General features: G+C 42.3%; 1 protein-coding gene across 1 annotated transcript in view; it reads right to left on the bottom strand.

The window, feature by feature from the left end:
- lrit3a (info leucine-rich repeat, immunoglobulin-like and transmembrane domains 3a) overlaps positions 1–16,318 on the bottom strand; it is a 38,778-nt gene extending 22,460 nt beyond the window's left edge. Inside the window, exons 1-2 of the mRNA XM_043697816.2 lie at positions 16,164–16,318; positions 13,720–14,183 (exon numbers count right to left, since the gene is read on the bottom strand). Coding sequence (XP_043553751.1) covers positions 13,720–14,183; positions 16,164–16,279 — 580 coding nt within the window. The 5' untranslated portion in view covers positions 16,280–16,318. The remainder of the gene's footprint in view (positions 1–13,719; positions 14,184–16,163) is intronic.
- Between the last annotated feature and the right edge of the window lie 1,048 nt (positions 16,319–17,366).

Below are 17,366 nucleotides of genomic sequence, written 5' to 3'. Positions count from 1 at the left end.
AGCTCATCCGCTGCAGAGTCTGAATAGACCACCACATCCTTGACAAAGATGCTAATAGCTCGGCATACAAACGAAGTGAAGAGGTGCATGTGAATGTAATTTCTGGTACAATACAGACGCCTGTGTGAAGGACAGAAGTGCCGCATGATTAAACCCAGGCCAGGGGAAGGGCTTTTTTACCCTCCCAGAAACCCAATCAGTGAAGAATAGAACTGGATCCAATTTTTGTACACTTCAAACACAGCTACACTTTCGAGGAATGCATCTAATCTAGCATTCATTGAAACTAGGTGCAGGAGTGGAACACAGAGTTCTTCAATCCTACACTGCTGTTCCATATGACCACGGCTGATATTCTGTACTGCATTCCATATGACCACAGCTGATATTCTGTACTGCCATTCCATATGACTATGGCTGATATTCTGTACTGCCATTCCATATGACCACGGCTGATATTCTGTACTGCCATTCCATATGACTATGGCTGATACTCTGTACTGCCGTTCCATATGACCATGGCTGATATTCTGTACTGCCGTTCTATATGACCACAGCTGATATTCTGTACTGTCATTCCATATGACTATGGCTGATATTCTGTACTGTCATTCCATATGACTATGGCTGATATTCTGTACTGCCGTTCTATATGACCACAGCTGATATTCTGTGCTGCCATTCCATATGACTATGGCTGATATTCTGTACTGCCATTCCATAGGACCACGGCTGATATTCTGTACTGCCGTTCTATATGACCACAGCTGATATTCTGTACTGTCATTCCATATGACTATGGCTGATATTCTGTACTGCCATTCCATATGACCATGGCTGATATTCTGTTCTGCCGTTCTATATGACCACAGCTGATATTCTGTACTGTCATTCCATATGACTATGGCTGATATTCTGCCCTACCATTCCATATGACCACGGCTGATATTCTGTACTGCCATTATGGGGTCTCGCGAATAGGGTCCTAGCCACTGGATAAGCTTCATACTGAGATAGATAGATAGATTACTTACAGTATGGAAACAGACCCTTCAGCCCAACAAGACCACACCGACGCTTCGAAGAACAACCCACCCAGACCCATTCCCCTACATTTACCCCTTCACTATGGGCAATTTAGCATGGCCAATACACCTAACCTGCACATCTTTGGACTGTGGGAGGAATCCGGAGCACCCGGAGGAAACCCACGCAGACACGGGGAGAATATGCAAACTCCACACAGACAGTTGCCCGAGGAGGGAGTTGAACCCAGTGCTAGCCACTGTGCCGCCCAATAGGGATCATCAAAACTATCCTGAGTGAATATGGATAACCTGATCAAAGCTCAAATGTGAAAAAAGGCCTACATCCAGCACTCCTGCCACTGAGTGGTGGTTCGTCCACCTCAAATTATCCCTGAAAAGTCAAGTGTCTCAAACATTTGAACTACAGGTGAAGTCATACTGAAGTCATACAGTAAATTCATGAATGGTTTTCTCCACCAACAGGATGTTGTCATCCATCCAAGTAGGCATTTTGTCTACTGTGCAAATGAGGAATGTGATGCATAAATTTCTGATGCCAGTGTGATGCCAGGTATGTAGGCCGTAAGTCTCAATAATTGGGAGACTGTGTAAAACTATGTGTCCGTTTGACCACTCGAGTCAGGCAGCTTGATAATAATACTCAACCAGCCTTTAGTAGTCAAAATGTCTATCCACCATTAGATGGCAGTCTGCTTTTGGAAATCATTTATTAAATAATCTGGAAAGTTGCACTGGAAATGAATCATGTACATGCTAACAGCTGTGGGCCTAATTTCCCAGGAGTGGCTATTTCATACAGAGTGCCACTCAGTTCCATCCTTTTTTTAACAGTTTCCACTTTGGACTCCATTGAGGAGTGCACTTGCAGATTTGTGACAGATTTCTGTCAGATTTTTCATAGCATAGAGGAAGGTAAATCGCACCCCATTTCTGGACTGGGCTTCAGGTGGGATCGGGAGGGGAGGGGAATGGGGTTGTGGGGTTCAGTGGTGTGGTTCAATGGGGGAGATGGCAATCCTTGGTCTGGGGAGGTGAATAGGTGGCTGTGTCAAGTGAGATGAGGGGAATTGTGGGGCAGGGTCAGGCTGGATGCAGGGGATTTGGGGGAGTGGGTTCACTGCTGGTGGTAGTGGGAGGGCTCATGAATCAAGTCAATACTGGGGAGGGGGTCAGGCAGCAGGAAATAGGGTATCAGGGTACATTTCAGTGAAGGGGATGGGGGGAATCAGTTGTTAGATTTCAAGGTAGAGATGTCAACTTCTAGGGGGTGGGAGTGCCAGATCCCCATGGTGAGGTGAAGATTCAATGTCAGGTCCCAGGGCAGAGGTTTCGACTCTGGGTGGGGGAGTGTCAGATCCCGATAGGCTGCTGGTATCAGGTCAGGTTCTAGCCATGTGATTGGTCCAGTGGTGGAGGGAATGTAGTCGAGGGGTTGTGAGATAAGAATGGGATTGGTTTAAATATTACTCAGGCATTCAACTATGTATTTTATAGTCCAACCTTTCCTGAGGAACAATTTTATTTCATTTCATTGGAACCATGTGTACTGGTGGTGGGCAAATTGTTGGAGGGAATCCTGAGGGACAGGATGTACATGTATTTGGAAAGGCAAGGACTGATTAGGGATAGTCAACATGGCTTTGGGCATGGGAAATCATGTCTCTCAAATTTTGTTGAGTTTTTTGGGGAAGTAACAAAGAGGATTAATGAGGGCAGAGCAGTAGATGTGATCTATATGGACTTCAGTAGGGCGTTCGACAAGGTTCCCCATGGGAGACTGATTGGCAAGGTTAGATCTCATGGAATACAGAGAGAACTACCCATTTGGATACAGAACTGGCTCAAAGGTAGAAGACAGAGTGTGGTGGTGGAGAGTTGTTTTTCAGACTGCAGGTCTGTGACCAGTGGAGTGCTACAAGGATCGGTGCTGGGTACTCTACTTTTTGTCATTTACATAAATGATTTAGATACGAGCATATGAGGTACAGTTAGTAAGTTTGCAGATGACATCAAAATTGGAGGTGTAGTGAACAGCGAAGATGACAACAGGATCTTGACCAGATGGGCCAATGGGCTGAGAAGTGGCGGATGGAGTTTAATTCAGATAAGTGCGAGGTGCTGCATTTTGGCAACGCAAATCTTAGCAGGACTTATACACTTAATGGTAAGGTCCAAGGGAGTATTGCTGAACAAAGAGACCTTGGAATGCAGGTTCATAGCTCCTTTAAAGTGGAGGCGCAGGTAGGTAGGATAGGGAAGAAGGTGTTTGGTATGCTTTCCTTTATTAGTCAGAGTATTGAGTACAGGAATCGGGAGGTCATGTTGCAACTGTACAGGACATTGGTTAGGCCACTGTTGGAATATTGCATGCAATTCTGGTCCCCTTTCTATCAGAAAGATGTTGTGAAACTTGAAAGGGTTCAGAAACGATTTACAAGGATGTTGCCAGGGTTGGAGGATTTGAGATGGAGGGAAAGGCTGATCAGGCTGGGGCTGTTTTCCCTGGAGCGTCGGAGGCTGAGGGGTGACCTTATAGAGGTTTACAAAATTATGAGGGGCATGGATAGGGTAAATAGGCAAAGTCTTTTCCCTGAGGTCGGGGAGTCCAGAACTAGAGGGCATAGGTTTAGGGTGAGTTGGGAAAGATATAAAAGAGACATAAGGGGCAACTTTTTCACACAGAGGGTGATACGTGTATGGAATGAGCTGCCAGAGGAAGTGGTGGAGGCTAATACAATTGCAACATTTAAAAGGCATTTGGATGGGTATATGAATAGGAAGGGTTTGGAGGGATATGGGCCGGGTGCTGGCAGGTGGGACTAGATTGGGTTGGGATATCTGGTCAGCATGGACAGGTTGGACCGAAGGGTTTGTTTCCATGCTGTACATCTCTATGACTCTATGACTCTATGTGAAATCTTCAATTTTTAAGGGAACTTTTAAAGACTTCCCTGGTACAGATTTACCTTTTAGTCCTTTTGGAATCTACTACAATGGGGATTCTGCAGGGTCCCCATGCACGACTCCCACCTATACGGGAATAAGGACTGTCTGGCCAATGGAAAATCTGCCACAATACACAAAAAAAAACCTCAAGATCCTGCTTTATGTCCGTAAAAGAAATTTGTAAATGCCTCACAACTTTTGCCTAGTTGTGATAAGTGCAAAACAAAGCATACCCTTCAATTTCTTACTTCCATTTAGCAATACGCAACAAACTGATTTGCAAATAATGAATTCTTTTACTAGGAATTTATGTAAAGTGTCACCACCAGTTGGACTTGCAAGTGGATCAGTCATAGGTGATCAGGGGCTGGGTAGAGATGTGCAATGCCCCAAGCTATCATGTTCCCAGCTTTTCGAAAGAGGCAGAGGAGGCCTATTCCCAGAACCTGTGCCGCTGCAGTCACCCGGGCCATCTTCCAGTTCATATGGAGGTCAAAGATGGACTGGGTCCGAAGGGACTCGCTGTACAAAGATCTGGGCAACAGGGGAATAAATACAGCCAATGCCACCCTCACCCTGATGGCCACCTTTGTGTGTGGCTGCATCAAGCTGTGCGTGGATCCCTGGTACGCAAACACCAAGTGTCACTACGTACTGAGGTTCTACCTGTTCCCGGTGTTGCAAAGGATGGGCCTGGCCTCGCTGCTGTGGAACGCTCCGAGTAGTTGGACCGTTCCGTATCACCTGTCCTTTGTGGAGAAATTTATGAAGAAAAACACCTTTGACCACAAGTCCATTAGGAAGTGGTCAGCACGTAGTGTCCTTGAGACCCTTCGGGAAAAGGAGAGGGCGGATCCTATCGAGCGGTTCCCTGAGCAGACTGTCAAAGCCATTTGGCAGAATGCCTCATTGCCAGAACTTTCCAACAAGCACCATGGCTTGGCTGGTGGTGAGAAGGGCACTGCCTGTGAGATCCTTTATGTACGCCCGGACTCTCAGCCGCACCGCACGCTGCCCTAGAAGCGGCTGCGGGGGGGACGAGACTGTCACACACCTCCTTCTGGAATGTTCCTATGCAGAGGAAGTCTGGAGAGGAATGCAGTGGTGTTTGTCGAGGTTCGTCCCGAGCAGAGCCGTGACGCGGGACTCCGTGCTCTACAGCCTGTTCCCCGGGACGTACACCGAGACGAACATCAACTGTGCCTGGGGGATCATCAACTCGGTGAAGGACGCTCTCTGGGTGGTCCGAAACCTGCTGATCTTCCAGCTGAAGGAGTTGACCCCGACTGAGTGCTGCAGACTGGCACATTCCAAGGTCCAGGACTACGTGTTGAGGGACGCGCTGAAGCTTGGGGCAGCTGCCGCCAAGGCACGGTGGGGAAAGACCACCGTGTAACATCTGCCTGCCTAAAGAAGAACAGGGGGCCCATGCAGTCATTTGGGCTCTGCTGATGCCTCAGCTAATTATATGGGCATATGATCAAAAAATGTACAGACCTGTATAAAAATGATAAATTCGGATCTCTGTATGTACATGTTTACATATGTATGGCATGACCAACTGTACAGACCATCAAATTATTTTATAAATAAAGTATATTTTGAAATATAAAAGAAAGAGCCTCATCGCCAGAACTTTCCAACAAGCACCAAGACATGGCTTGGCTGGTGGTGAGAAGGGCTCTGCCTGTGAGATCCTTTATGCACGCCCGGACTCTCTGCTGCACAACACACTGCCCTCGAAGCGGCTGTGGAGGGGACGAGACTGTCACAAACCTCCTTCTGGAATGTGCCTATGCAAAGGAAGTCTGGAAAGGAATACAGTGGTGTTTGTCGAGGTTCGTCCTGGGTAGCTCCGTGATACGGGACTCCGTGCTCTACGGCCTGATCCCTGGGATGCACACCGAGACGAACATCAACTGTGCCTGGAGAATCATCAACTCGGTCAAAGATGCTCTTTGGTCTGTCCAAAACCTATTGATCTTCCAACTGAAGGAGCTGACCCCGACTGAGTGTTGCAGACTGGCACATTCCAAAGTCCAGGACTACATGTTGAGGGAAGCGCTGAAGTTTGGGGCAGCTGCCGCCAAGGTGCGGTGGGGAAAGACCATCATGTAACGTCTGCTTGACAAAGAAGAACAGGGGGCCCACTCAGTAAGTGGGCTCCGCTGAAGCCTCAGCTAAATATATGGATGGTAAACATTTGGATCTGTATATACAATTGATTAATTCCGATCTCTGTATGTAAAGAGATCTCTTTATGGGCGGCACGGTGGCCCAGTGGTTAGCACTGCTGCCTCACAGCGCCTGTAGACCCGGGTTCAATTCCCGACTCAGGCGACTGACTGTGTGGAGTTTGCACGTTCTCCCCGTGTCTGCGTGGGTTTCCTCCGGGTGCTCCGGTTTCCTCCCACAGTCCAAAGATGTGCGGGTCAGGTGAATTGGCCATGCTAAATTGCCCGTAGTGTTAGGTTTAAGGGGTAAATGTAGGGGTATGGGTGGGTTGCGCTTCGGCGGGTCGGTGTGGACTTGTTGGGCCGAAGGGCCTGTTTCCACACTGTAAGTAATCTAATCTAATCTAATCTAATCTAATCTAAAGAAATGCAAGGTGTGCCTATGAATAGCACCACCAATTGTACAGATCATCAAAATATTTTATGAATAAAGTATATTTTTGAAATTAAAAAAAAGTAGCCTAAAAGCAAGTGGTGGGTGCAGCAGAAAAGAGCTGAAGCACTTCAGGATTAGCTTCAATAATTATTCAACTGAACTCCAATTTAAAAGAAACTATACTATTGCGGCTCAATTGTTGCACAGCGCCAGGGACCTGGGTTCAATTCCAGCTGTCAAGTGACTGTGTGGAGTTTGCACATTTTTCCTGTGTCTGCATGGGTTTCCTCTGGGTGCGCCGGTTTCCTCCCACAATCCAAAGATGGGCATGTTAGGTGAATTGGCCATGCTAAATTGCCTATAGTGTTCGGGGATGCCTAGGTCAGGTGCATTAGTCAGGGCTAAATATAGGGGAATGGGTTTAGGTGAGTTACTCTTCAGAGGGGTCAGTGTGGACTTGTTGGGCTGAAGGACATGTGTCCACAATGTAGGGATTCTATTCTATAATAAACTCATATTTATATATGGTATTTCATGACTCCAAAAACCCCAAAGTGCTTGTGTAATTTGGTCTAAATTATCTGCATCAAACAGATATCCTAAACTGACTTAGTCCGATTTGACAGCATTTGACCCATATCGCTCCAAACCCTTCCTCTTCATGCACACATTCAGATGCCTTTTCAATATTGTAATTGTATCTGCCTCCACTATTTTCTCTAGCAGCTTGTTCCATACACACACCAGCTTCTGAAAATGTTGGCCCTCAGATCCCTTTTAAACCTTTACCTCTCACCTTAAACCTACACCTTATAATTTTGGACTCCCCTACCCTGGAGAAAAGACCTTGGCTATTCACACTATCCATGCCTCTCATAATTTTATAAATTTCCATAAGGTCATAGAGTCATAGAGATGTACAGCATGGAAACAGACCCTTTGGTCCAACTTGTCCATGCCGACTAGATATCCCAACCCAATCTAGTTCCATTTGCCAACACTTGGCCCATTTTCCTCTAAACCCTTCCTATTCATATACCCATTCAGATACCTTTAAATGTTTGCAATTGTACCAGCCTCCACTACTTCCTCTGGCAGCTCATTCCACACATGCACTACCCTCTGTGTGAAAAAGTTGCCCCTTAGGTCCCTTTTATATCTTTCCTCTCTTACCCTAAACCTATGTCCTCTAGTTCTGGACTCCCCACCCCAGGGAAAAGATTTTGTCTGTTTACCCTATCCATAGGCCTCATGAATTCATAAACCTCCATAAGGTCACCCCTCAGCTCTAGGGAAAACAGCTTCAGCCTATTCAAACACCCTCAGGGAAAACAGCCCTAGTCCAATCAGCTTCTCCCTATAGCTCAAATCCTCCAAGCCCAGCAACATGCTTGTAAATCTTTTCTGTCCCCTTTCAAGTTTAGCAACATATACAGTCTTGTAAAAGTAGCCTCACCCATGTCCTGTACAGCCGCAACATGACCTCCCAACTCTTATACTCAATGCACTGACCAATGAAAACAAGCATACCAAATGCCTTTTTACCACCCTGTCTACCAGTGACTCCATTTCAACGAACTATGCACCTGCACCCCAGGACTACTTGTTTGACAACACTCCCCAGGACCTTCCCATTAAGTGTATAAGTGCTGCCCTGGTTTACCTTACCAAAATGCAACACCTTGCATCTTTCTAAATTAATTTTACACCTGCCACTCCTCGGTCCATTGGCCCATATGGTCAAGGTCCTGTTGTTCATTGAGATAACCTTCTTTGTGCTCCACTACACCATCTATTTTGGTGTCATCAGCAGACGTACTAACCATATCTTGTGTATTCACATTCAGCTCATTTATAAAAACGATGAAAAGCAGTAGACCCAGCACCGATCCTTGTGGCACACTGCTGGTCATGGGCCTCCAAGTGTGAAAAGCAACCACGACCCTCTGCCTCCTTCAAGCCAATTTTGTATCCAAATGGCTAGCTCTCCCCAGATCCTATGTAATTTACCAGACTATCTGCAGAACTTTGTCGAACGCCTTACTGAAGTTGATCTTCAGTCTACTGGTCTGTCTTCCTCAACCTTTTTTGTCATTTCTTCAAAAAATTCAGTCAAGTCAGTAGGACACGCTTTCCTAAGCACAAAGCCATGTTGACTATCTCTAATAGTCCTTGCCTTTCCAAATGCATGTAGATCTTGTCCCTCAGAATCCCTCCAACAATTACCCACCACTGATGTCAGGTTAACTGGCCTATTGCACACAGTGAGTTTACTGCCGTTATTATTGTGAAAGAGACTAAAAACCTGTTTGGGAATTTCGGTTAAAGAATAAATATTGGACAAGACATTAGGAATATGTTGCCATGAGATTTTTTATTTTTAACTAAGAGGGTCAATGTAGCCTCAGTTTAACATCTCATCCTAAATTCTGGAAGCAGTCCTCTTTCAGAGCAGGCTTGAGCTCACATAGTGCAATATAAATTGAATTCAAAACCATTTAACTGAGAGGCAGCGGAGCTAACCATTCTAGAAGGGACCCAATATTAAATCACTCCAAATGACCATCTTTCAGATGCAACTTTTCCTCATACCTCGAGCTTTACTTTGAACTACCTCTAAGAATTGAACAATTCCTTTAGGCAGAACCTTGCATTTGTTTATTGCTAAGTCTAACTTGTGCTGAGATGTTTTGGATGGCATTTCGCCATGAGGCCCAGTGGGCGTTCTTAATGCATCTTACCAAACACACCTCATTAACTACCTACCATGCTCCGATGGTGTCTCTCATGTCCAACTCTAGCCCTTGTTTACCAACATACTGTGCCAACAACAGCTCACTACGCGGCAGATATCTAAAAGACCAGCTGCCTTGCATCCCTGCAATTTGTAAAAGGCCGCTTTATATCAGAATAAGCACTGGAATCCTAAAGGCTGTCCTGTTCACTCAAGGATATTTGAAGAAGACATCAGAGAAGGGAAAGATAGCCCTGTGATTCTCCACGAATGACCTGGAGATCCTTGTAAAATGGATGGTGCAAAGGAGAGGAGCCTTCTTCCTGGATGATTGCCAGAGAGACATACAGACTTGCACTCCACTGGCCCAGCTACCGGTCCTCAGGATTGAAGGCATGGTGCCTAGGGACTTGAATCCTGCTGAACAAACAAGTTGTGTGATTCCCACAGGTACCATGTCTGAGGAGGAAGCACACACAGCCCCCTCAGAGGTCTCCACACAGAACACTCCAGATGTGACTATGTCCTCCACCTGCACCTTCAACCGTTGGACATTCACACTGAGGAGTGTCAATTTGCACCTGGCAAGAAGGTTAACATGCTTGACCTGTTCAGACACAGCACCCATAGGATCACCTGACCAAATCTCTAGCGTCAACTGGCTTCAGTGCTAAACAAGCTCCCTCAATGCCAGCTGCAGAACCAGGGTCTATGCTAAGATGTATTGGGTGGGAGAAGAAAAAACAAACTTATTGAGGCATTGATGATGATGATGCACTGTATATCTGGCAGTTTTTTTTGTAAATGACGCTTGTTTGACATTCTACCTGTTGTTTGTCTCTCTGCGAGAGTGTATCAGAAAGGCACCATGATGGCCATGATGGGTTGGCAAAAAGCATATGCCAGTGTCCACGGATGGAGGGAATGTATAACTAGTTCCTATGTATCATGCCCTGAAATTGTCTTTGGTTGGGTATAATGTACAGATCCTTCAAGAGCCATTGGCGAACTGAATTCTCTGACTTCCGTGTAAAGTTTTCTCACTATCTAGCTTGCTTGGCACATTTGCTGAGAAAGGAAGCTGGAAATTAATGAGGCAACCATCTCCCTTAACAGGCAACATACTACTACCTCGAGAGAACCTCACCACACCACTTGTCAAATGCATAAAAGGTGACGTGAGATACTGTCCATATCAAGATAGGCCTCATTGTACTCCTCGTCCAATTCTGCCACAAATCTTGCCATACAGCACAAGGATCCGAACCCTATGAGGTTCTACTCTTTGTGTCTCTGTTTATATTGCTTTTCCAGGATAGCTATCCGTCTTGCACTGAATTGTGGCAGGAATTCAAAACAGACCCCATTGAAATTTCAGAAAATAATTACTTCAAATGTTCATTTCAATATTTCATGTAAAGACATAAAAGGATAAGATATTGATGGAAGTGTAGGCCCTTTGAACATGCTCTGCCAATCATCGCACATCTCACAATTGCCTTAAAACTCAAAACTCAACTGACCTCTAACATAAATATACTCAAAGGTCAAGCATCCACAGCTTTCTAAGGTAAAAATTCTAAAATTTGACAATGCTTTGAGACAAGAGATTTCTCTTCAACTTGGTCCTAAATAGCTGACTCCTTATTCTGTGTCTGAGATTCCATATCTAGATTCTTCAACCAGGAGAAACACCTTCTCCCCATTGCCCAGTCAAGTTCCTTAATCAATCCAGATGTTTTGGTTAGATCACCTTTAATTGTTCAAATCTACAGGGAAAGTAGGCCTGTTGTGGAATCAAAGAATCATAGAGATGTGCAAGATGCAAACTGACTGTTCATTTCAACTCATCCATGCCAACTAGATATCCTAAATTAATCCAGTTCCATTTACCAGCATTTGGCCCATATCCTTCAAAATCTATGTCCCCATCCAGATTCCTTTTAAATGTTGTAATTGTACCCACCTCTGCCACTTTCTCTGGCAGCTCACCTTACACATGCGCTACCCACCATGTGAAACAGGTACCCCCTAAGTTCCTTTTAAATCTTTCCTCTCACCTTAGACCTGCACCCTCCAATTTTGGACTCACTATCCTGGGGAAAAGACCTTGTCCAATTACTCTATCTATGCCCCTCATGATTTTATAAACCACTATAACGTCAACCCTCGGCTTCCGATGCTCCAGGGAAAACAGCCCCAGCCTATTCAGCCTCTCCCTACAGCTCAAGCCCTCCAAACCTGGCAACATCCTTGGTTCACTAATGCCTTTTAGGGAAAGAAACTACCATCCTTACCTGGTCTGGATTGCATGTGACTTCAGAACCACAGCACTCTGTTGACTCTTAACTACCATCTGGAATGAGCAACAAATGTTGACCTAGCCAGCGATACCATCGTCCCGAGAATGAACAATAAATAAAGACTTTTCTGAACCCTTTCAAGATTCACAACATCTTCTCTATAGCAGGGATACCAGAATTGAACACAATATTCCAAAAGTGGCCAAACCAATGTCCTATATAGCCACAACATGAAATCCTTTACTCAATGCACTGACCAATAAAGGCTAGAGTTTCAAATGCGTTCTTCACTGTCTTGTCCACCTGCGACTCTGCTTTCAAGGAACTATGAACCTGCACTCTCAGGTCTCTTTGTTCGGCACCACTCCACAGGACCCTTGCCATTAGTGCTCAATCTCTCCAATTGGGTAAAACCTTGTCCCGGTAAACATTCTGTGAGCTTTATTGCACTCCCTCTAGGACCCATAGGTCCTTCCTCAGATTAGGAGGCTAAAACAGTGGACAATATTCCAGGCATGGCTTCATTCATCCCTTCTACATTTGGATAAGATTTGTTTTATTCTTGTACTCCAATCCTTCATAACAAAAGTTGACATACTATTTCCTTTCCTAATTAACCTCATGGGGCTTACATACACCCAGGTCCTTCTGAATGCAAACAGTTTCCAGTTTTTAATATTCATAAATATTGTCTTTTATAATTCCTTTTAAACATGACAACGTCAGACTTTGCTATAATGTATTCCATCAGCCATGTTCTTGCCCATATATCAGCTTGTCCCTTTTCAATCACATTGCACTCTCTTCACTGTGTACTTTCCCAGCTAACTTTATATTATCAGCAAAAATTGTATGCAGTACTACTCACCCAATCCCTTACTTTATGTCATAATTTAGACTGTAAAAGGCTGAGGTCTAAGAATTGATCCTCGTGGTACTCCAATAGTTACCAACTGCTAATCCTCAATCCATATTCATATTCTATCACAATCCATTGAGTTCAAGTTAATGTAATAAGCTCCTGTGTGACATATTACCATATGCTTTTTGAAAATCCAAATATATTCTATTCACTGGCAAAAGGAAAGCCATTTGAGAACGACATGAGGAGGAATCTCTTCATTCAGAAAGTGGTAAATCTTTTAAATTATTCACCCTAGAGACCATCTCGATCTTTATGTTTTTAACGATTTTTTATTTTTTGTCAGAAGGAAAATTAGGCCAACTGATTTTTAAGTGCCCACTAGTTCAATATTTGCTGCATTCAGCCAATCCAATGCGTCAAGATATAAACGATTACACTTTATAAACTAAGGTGGCATTTCAACACAGGAGTAAGCATTGTCAAAAGTGAATTTTTAAATTGAGGCCCAATCCCATATTGAAAGATGATTTGGGAGGTTTTCTTGCTGTCTAATTGTGCATCGCTCAATAATTCAAGTTAAAACAGAATAGTTTTTCCTTTGAAATGTTGCAGAATGCTTAGAAAAGTTATGTACAGTGTGTCATTAATCAACCACATAGGACAGCATTTTTAACTGACAAGGAATGTGGCCAGGTAAGATGCTCCTTACTGAGCCTCTGCTAATTTCTGTTTACTCAGCTCATTAAGACTGGTATTATAAGTTAACTTTAATTATTGTTGTATTCCATGTCTTCCAGAAGTCCATCACTCACAACCCTTGCTGTGCTTAATCCTGTTGATCTCTTAGGAGAAAGTGAGGACTGCAGATGCTGGAGATCAGAGCTGAAAATGTGTTGCTGGAAAAGCGCAGCAGGTCAGGCAGCATTGCTGGAAAAGCGCAGCAGGTCAGGCAGCATCTGGAAAAGTGCTGCCTGACCTGCTACGCTTTTCCAGCAACACATTTTCAGCCCTGTTGATCTCTTACCCAGGCATTTACTACCATTGGCTTTCTATCCTCATACATCAATTATAAAATCTTCATGCTTATTTGCAAACATCTCATGATTTGTTATGGAGCAACTTGTTGCCTTACAATGTAAAAAATGCAACACAAGTAGAAGTTGGTATTGTCTTTGTTCCTGCCTTTTACAGAAGATAATGATTAGTACTTACCTAGAATTACTCTCTGCATTGGATCTTTTTCAAACATGTGTGAGTGAGCAGGCCAGATATCTAACAAGTCAGATGGCAGTGTAGTGAGCTTGTTACTAGATATATCTAAATTGGTTATATTTCTAAGATATCGAGCCGCATTAGCAGAAATAGATGACAGTCTGTTATTGTGCAAGTCAAGAATTCGAAGATTTGGCATTTCCTGCAGTGAATCCCAAGGAAAGGTAGACAGCATGTTTCCATCAAGGCGCAATTCATGGAGTTCTTTTAAATTATAAAAGCTTTGAGGGTCTATGGTGTTGATGGCATTATATGTCAACCAGAGATATCTTAAGTCCACAAGGTAATAAAATGCTTCACGTGGAAGTTGTTGGACAACAGTTTTTTCAACGCGAAATTTAACTGTATCCACTGGAATATTGACAGGGATCTCAGACATATCTGGGTCATCACATAATACAGACCTGAAAAAAAGGAAAATGTTCAGTTTACTTCGTAGTTTTATTTTCATTGAATGTCCCTCATGTTACTTCACTGACCAGTTAACACCACCATAATCTATTATAGAGAAACAACTTTAATCTGGACATTAGTATAATAAATGCAACTGATAAATGCATAATATATACTACTTCTTTAGATGAGATTCTCCACACTAAAAAAATTAGTATATTATGCATTTATCAGTTTCTGGATCTGATGTAAGTTCTGATGTGGATCTTTCTGTTTATTAATATCAGAACTGAATTGCTCTGTCTTCGCCTCAATGATAAAATCAATAATTCAAATCTGTTATTTAAATATCCAGATGATTTTGTATTATATTACTTCTGCTACGAGAAAGAATGTTTTTGGGTAAAGTCAGCCCTCCTTCACTCATGAATTATAAATGAGGAATTTTGCTGATTTGAGTAAAAGGGAGCTCAACATAGCTCAACAGCCCAAAACACAGTGTAACTTAAGGTTTAGCCATTGTCTTACACTCATAGGGCCTGCATTCCTCTACAAATAAGAAAATAAAACATTATTTTATAATTTGAGAGATACTGAAAAGAAGCAAAGGGGCCAGATGTAGGGAAAGAACTGACCAACATTTGCTTAAAGCAAAATTAACAACACACATTATGTATGAATTTTGAACAGTAGCAGTTCAAGAAGGGGCTTCACACGACTTTCTTGAGTATGGTTAGGTGTAAGCAAGAAATAGTGGACATGGTCTTGGAGAGCAATGCACTCATCCCATGAACAAATTTTAAAAATCTAAAGAAAAAAAAGACATGCTCTGTGCCAGCAGTCCTCTTATTTCTCCAAATGGTTCTGAGCAGATTTAAATTATTGATTTTATCATTGAGGCAATCAGTTCTGATGTCAATAAACAGAAGGATCTACGGAACTTATGTCAGATCCAGAAAATGATCATGGTGGGAAAATTTGTTTGTAAGGAGCTCTATGCAGGAAATGGAGAGTAGTCATATTTCCACTCCACATTCCCTGAGACTGTGGTTGCCATCAGGAAAACAGGGATGTGGAATTAGAACCAAAGCTGAAATTCCAAAAGTGATGTGAGAAGCACAAATCAAGACTTCTGAAACATATATCCCTTCCAGAGCCTGCAATCCCAACAATGTTTGCTGCACCTATTTTACTAAATGGGAAAATCACTTAGAGCACACATCCATACTTCCAAAATGCATTTCAGTGGATAACATATTTTATGAAGTTAAGCCTATGTCTTATCATGCTGCACATTAAATGTTCCACATTATTTATCTTAAAAAATGAAGTAATAGAAAATTTAAATATAAACATATTTGTAATTTATCTTCAGATTCTTTACATCATGGTTTATGACAACATCTGAATTCTTTGATCAGAAAGAATTCAATCCCACATTCAGATCCCATCTGAATGTGGGATCTGAATACAGTGCATTATGGGACATTAGAAATACGAAATATAAATGATAACTTTTTAGTATGGATAGTCTAACTCATGAAACATTATGTCCAATATAATTTACAGGTCTGAGAGATATACACATCCCTCATTTCATCAAATGTTCTTGCTGCAGTGTAGATTGAAATAGTCAAATTCACTTTGTACCTTTTCAATTCAGATTTTAAAATGTACTTCTGTCTTCTTGGCATATGCTATTCAATACTAAATTCTACAATGTAGGCCAATCTTAACATATAGTTTATATTCTTAAACACTGTTGCTGAATGGAAACACATTTTATCCTCACACTTGAACAACAACATAGTATAAACTGCATAGAGATTGCTCGAACAAATTTTAAACAAATGGCTTTTGAGGGTGCATTCTAGCAGTGTTTGAAAAAGTAACTGGATTCAAAACTGAGTACACTCACTTGCTTTTCATAGAGCATTATTTAGCTGTAGAACTATTATATCCACCTGACTATTTATTTTTAATTGACTTACCTGGTTGCAGTGCCATCACTTCTACTGTGGAAAATGCACATGCACTGAGAAGGACAAAAGGAAGATACTTTTGTGAGAATTGTGGCTAGCGAGCAAAAGACAGCAATCAGATGCATTGTTCAAAGTCAACAAAACTAGACACAAATAAAGCTGAGAGTCCCTATTTCTATATAGCTTCTACTTCAGAACATGGAGGAACCAGTTTGGATACAGAGGATTAGATGAGATTAGCTGAGCTTTATAGGTCATCTAACCTTCAGGTATCCCTGGGAAGAGCTTAGTTTTCAGTCAGACGTACTTAGTGAGGTTATTTAACAGGGAAACAAAGAGCTGGTTATATATAGTAGATGCAACATTCTTTTTATACTTTTGTTACTGGGACTTAGTAGCACATCAGATTTAAATTTTGTTTTTAAATGATAGTTAAACTGGAAATTTTGACTGGTTGTCCAACAATTCGTGAATTATAGTCTAAGGTGGGACACTGTGAGAAAATCACTAAATTCTGAATTTACATAAAATAAAAAAAGAAATATAGTTACTGTGAATTCATCGATTCTAACTACAGAACAAATGTAGAATGAACGTTTCCCTGAAATAAATGGAAAATGGTTTAGCCCAAGCAGCTGGCTACTAATTATGGTGCGTGACTGAGGAAGATCCACTTCTAAGTCGGTGATTGAACTGATTAAAGTACTCTTTGAATCTGTCTTCTTGGCCTCCATTTCACAGTGAAGCTTACTGAACAATATCAGAGCATATATACAAAACAAATTAAGTAGGAACATGGATTGGATTTCTGATGTAATAGATACATTGTAATACACAAGCAGGTCAAAATGAGAGTGTATTTTTTAAAAAATGAACACCAAAGGATACGACTAATCTTCAATAAAACGAAAACTAACAATAAGAAGAGAATTTCATTGATAATGATGGTTAAATCTTTGAAGTTTCATATAGAGTCATAGAGTCATAGAGATGTCCCTTTGGTCCAACTCGTACTGGATGAATTTTAGAAAAATTGTCGTATCTGACAATTATTGCTTTTTTACAAATTAAAATCAAGCCGATGAGATAAATGGTTCCTCCAAACATTCTGTAAAGATTGCTATATAAAACGAGTTTTATCAGATTCACCCACTTTCAAAAAGTCCATGGTGTTAAACTACCCATTGCCTGGCACCAGTTTAGCATCCTAAG

Source organism: Chiloscyllium plagiosum, unplaced genomic scaffold (assembly GCF_037043375.1).
Source record: "Chiloscyllium plagiosum isolate Xiang-an unplaced genomic scaffold, Cpla_swu_hap1 HiC_scaffold_1, whole genome shotgun sequence".
NCBI classification, from domain to species: Eukaryota; Metazoa; Chordata; class Chondrichthyes; order Orectolobiformes; family Hemiscylliidae; genus Chiloscyllium; species Chiloscyllium plagiosum.
This window is presented reverse-complemented; position numbering and strand designations above follow the sequence as displayed.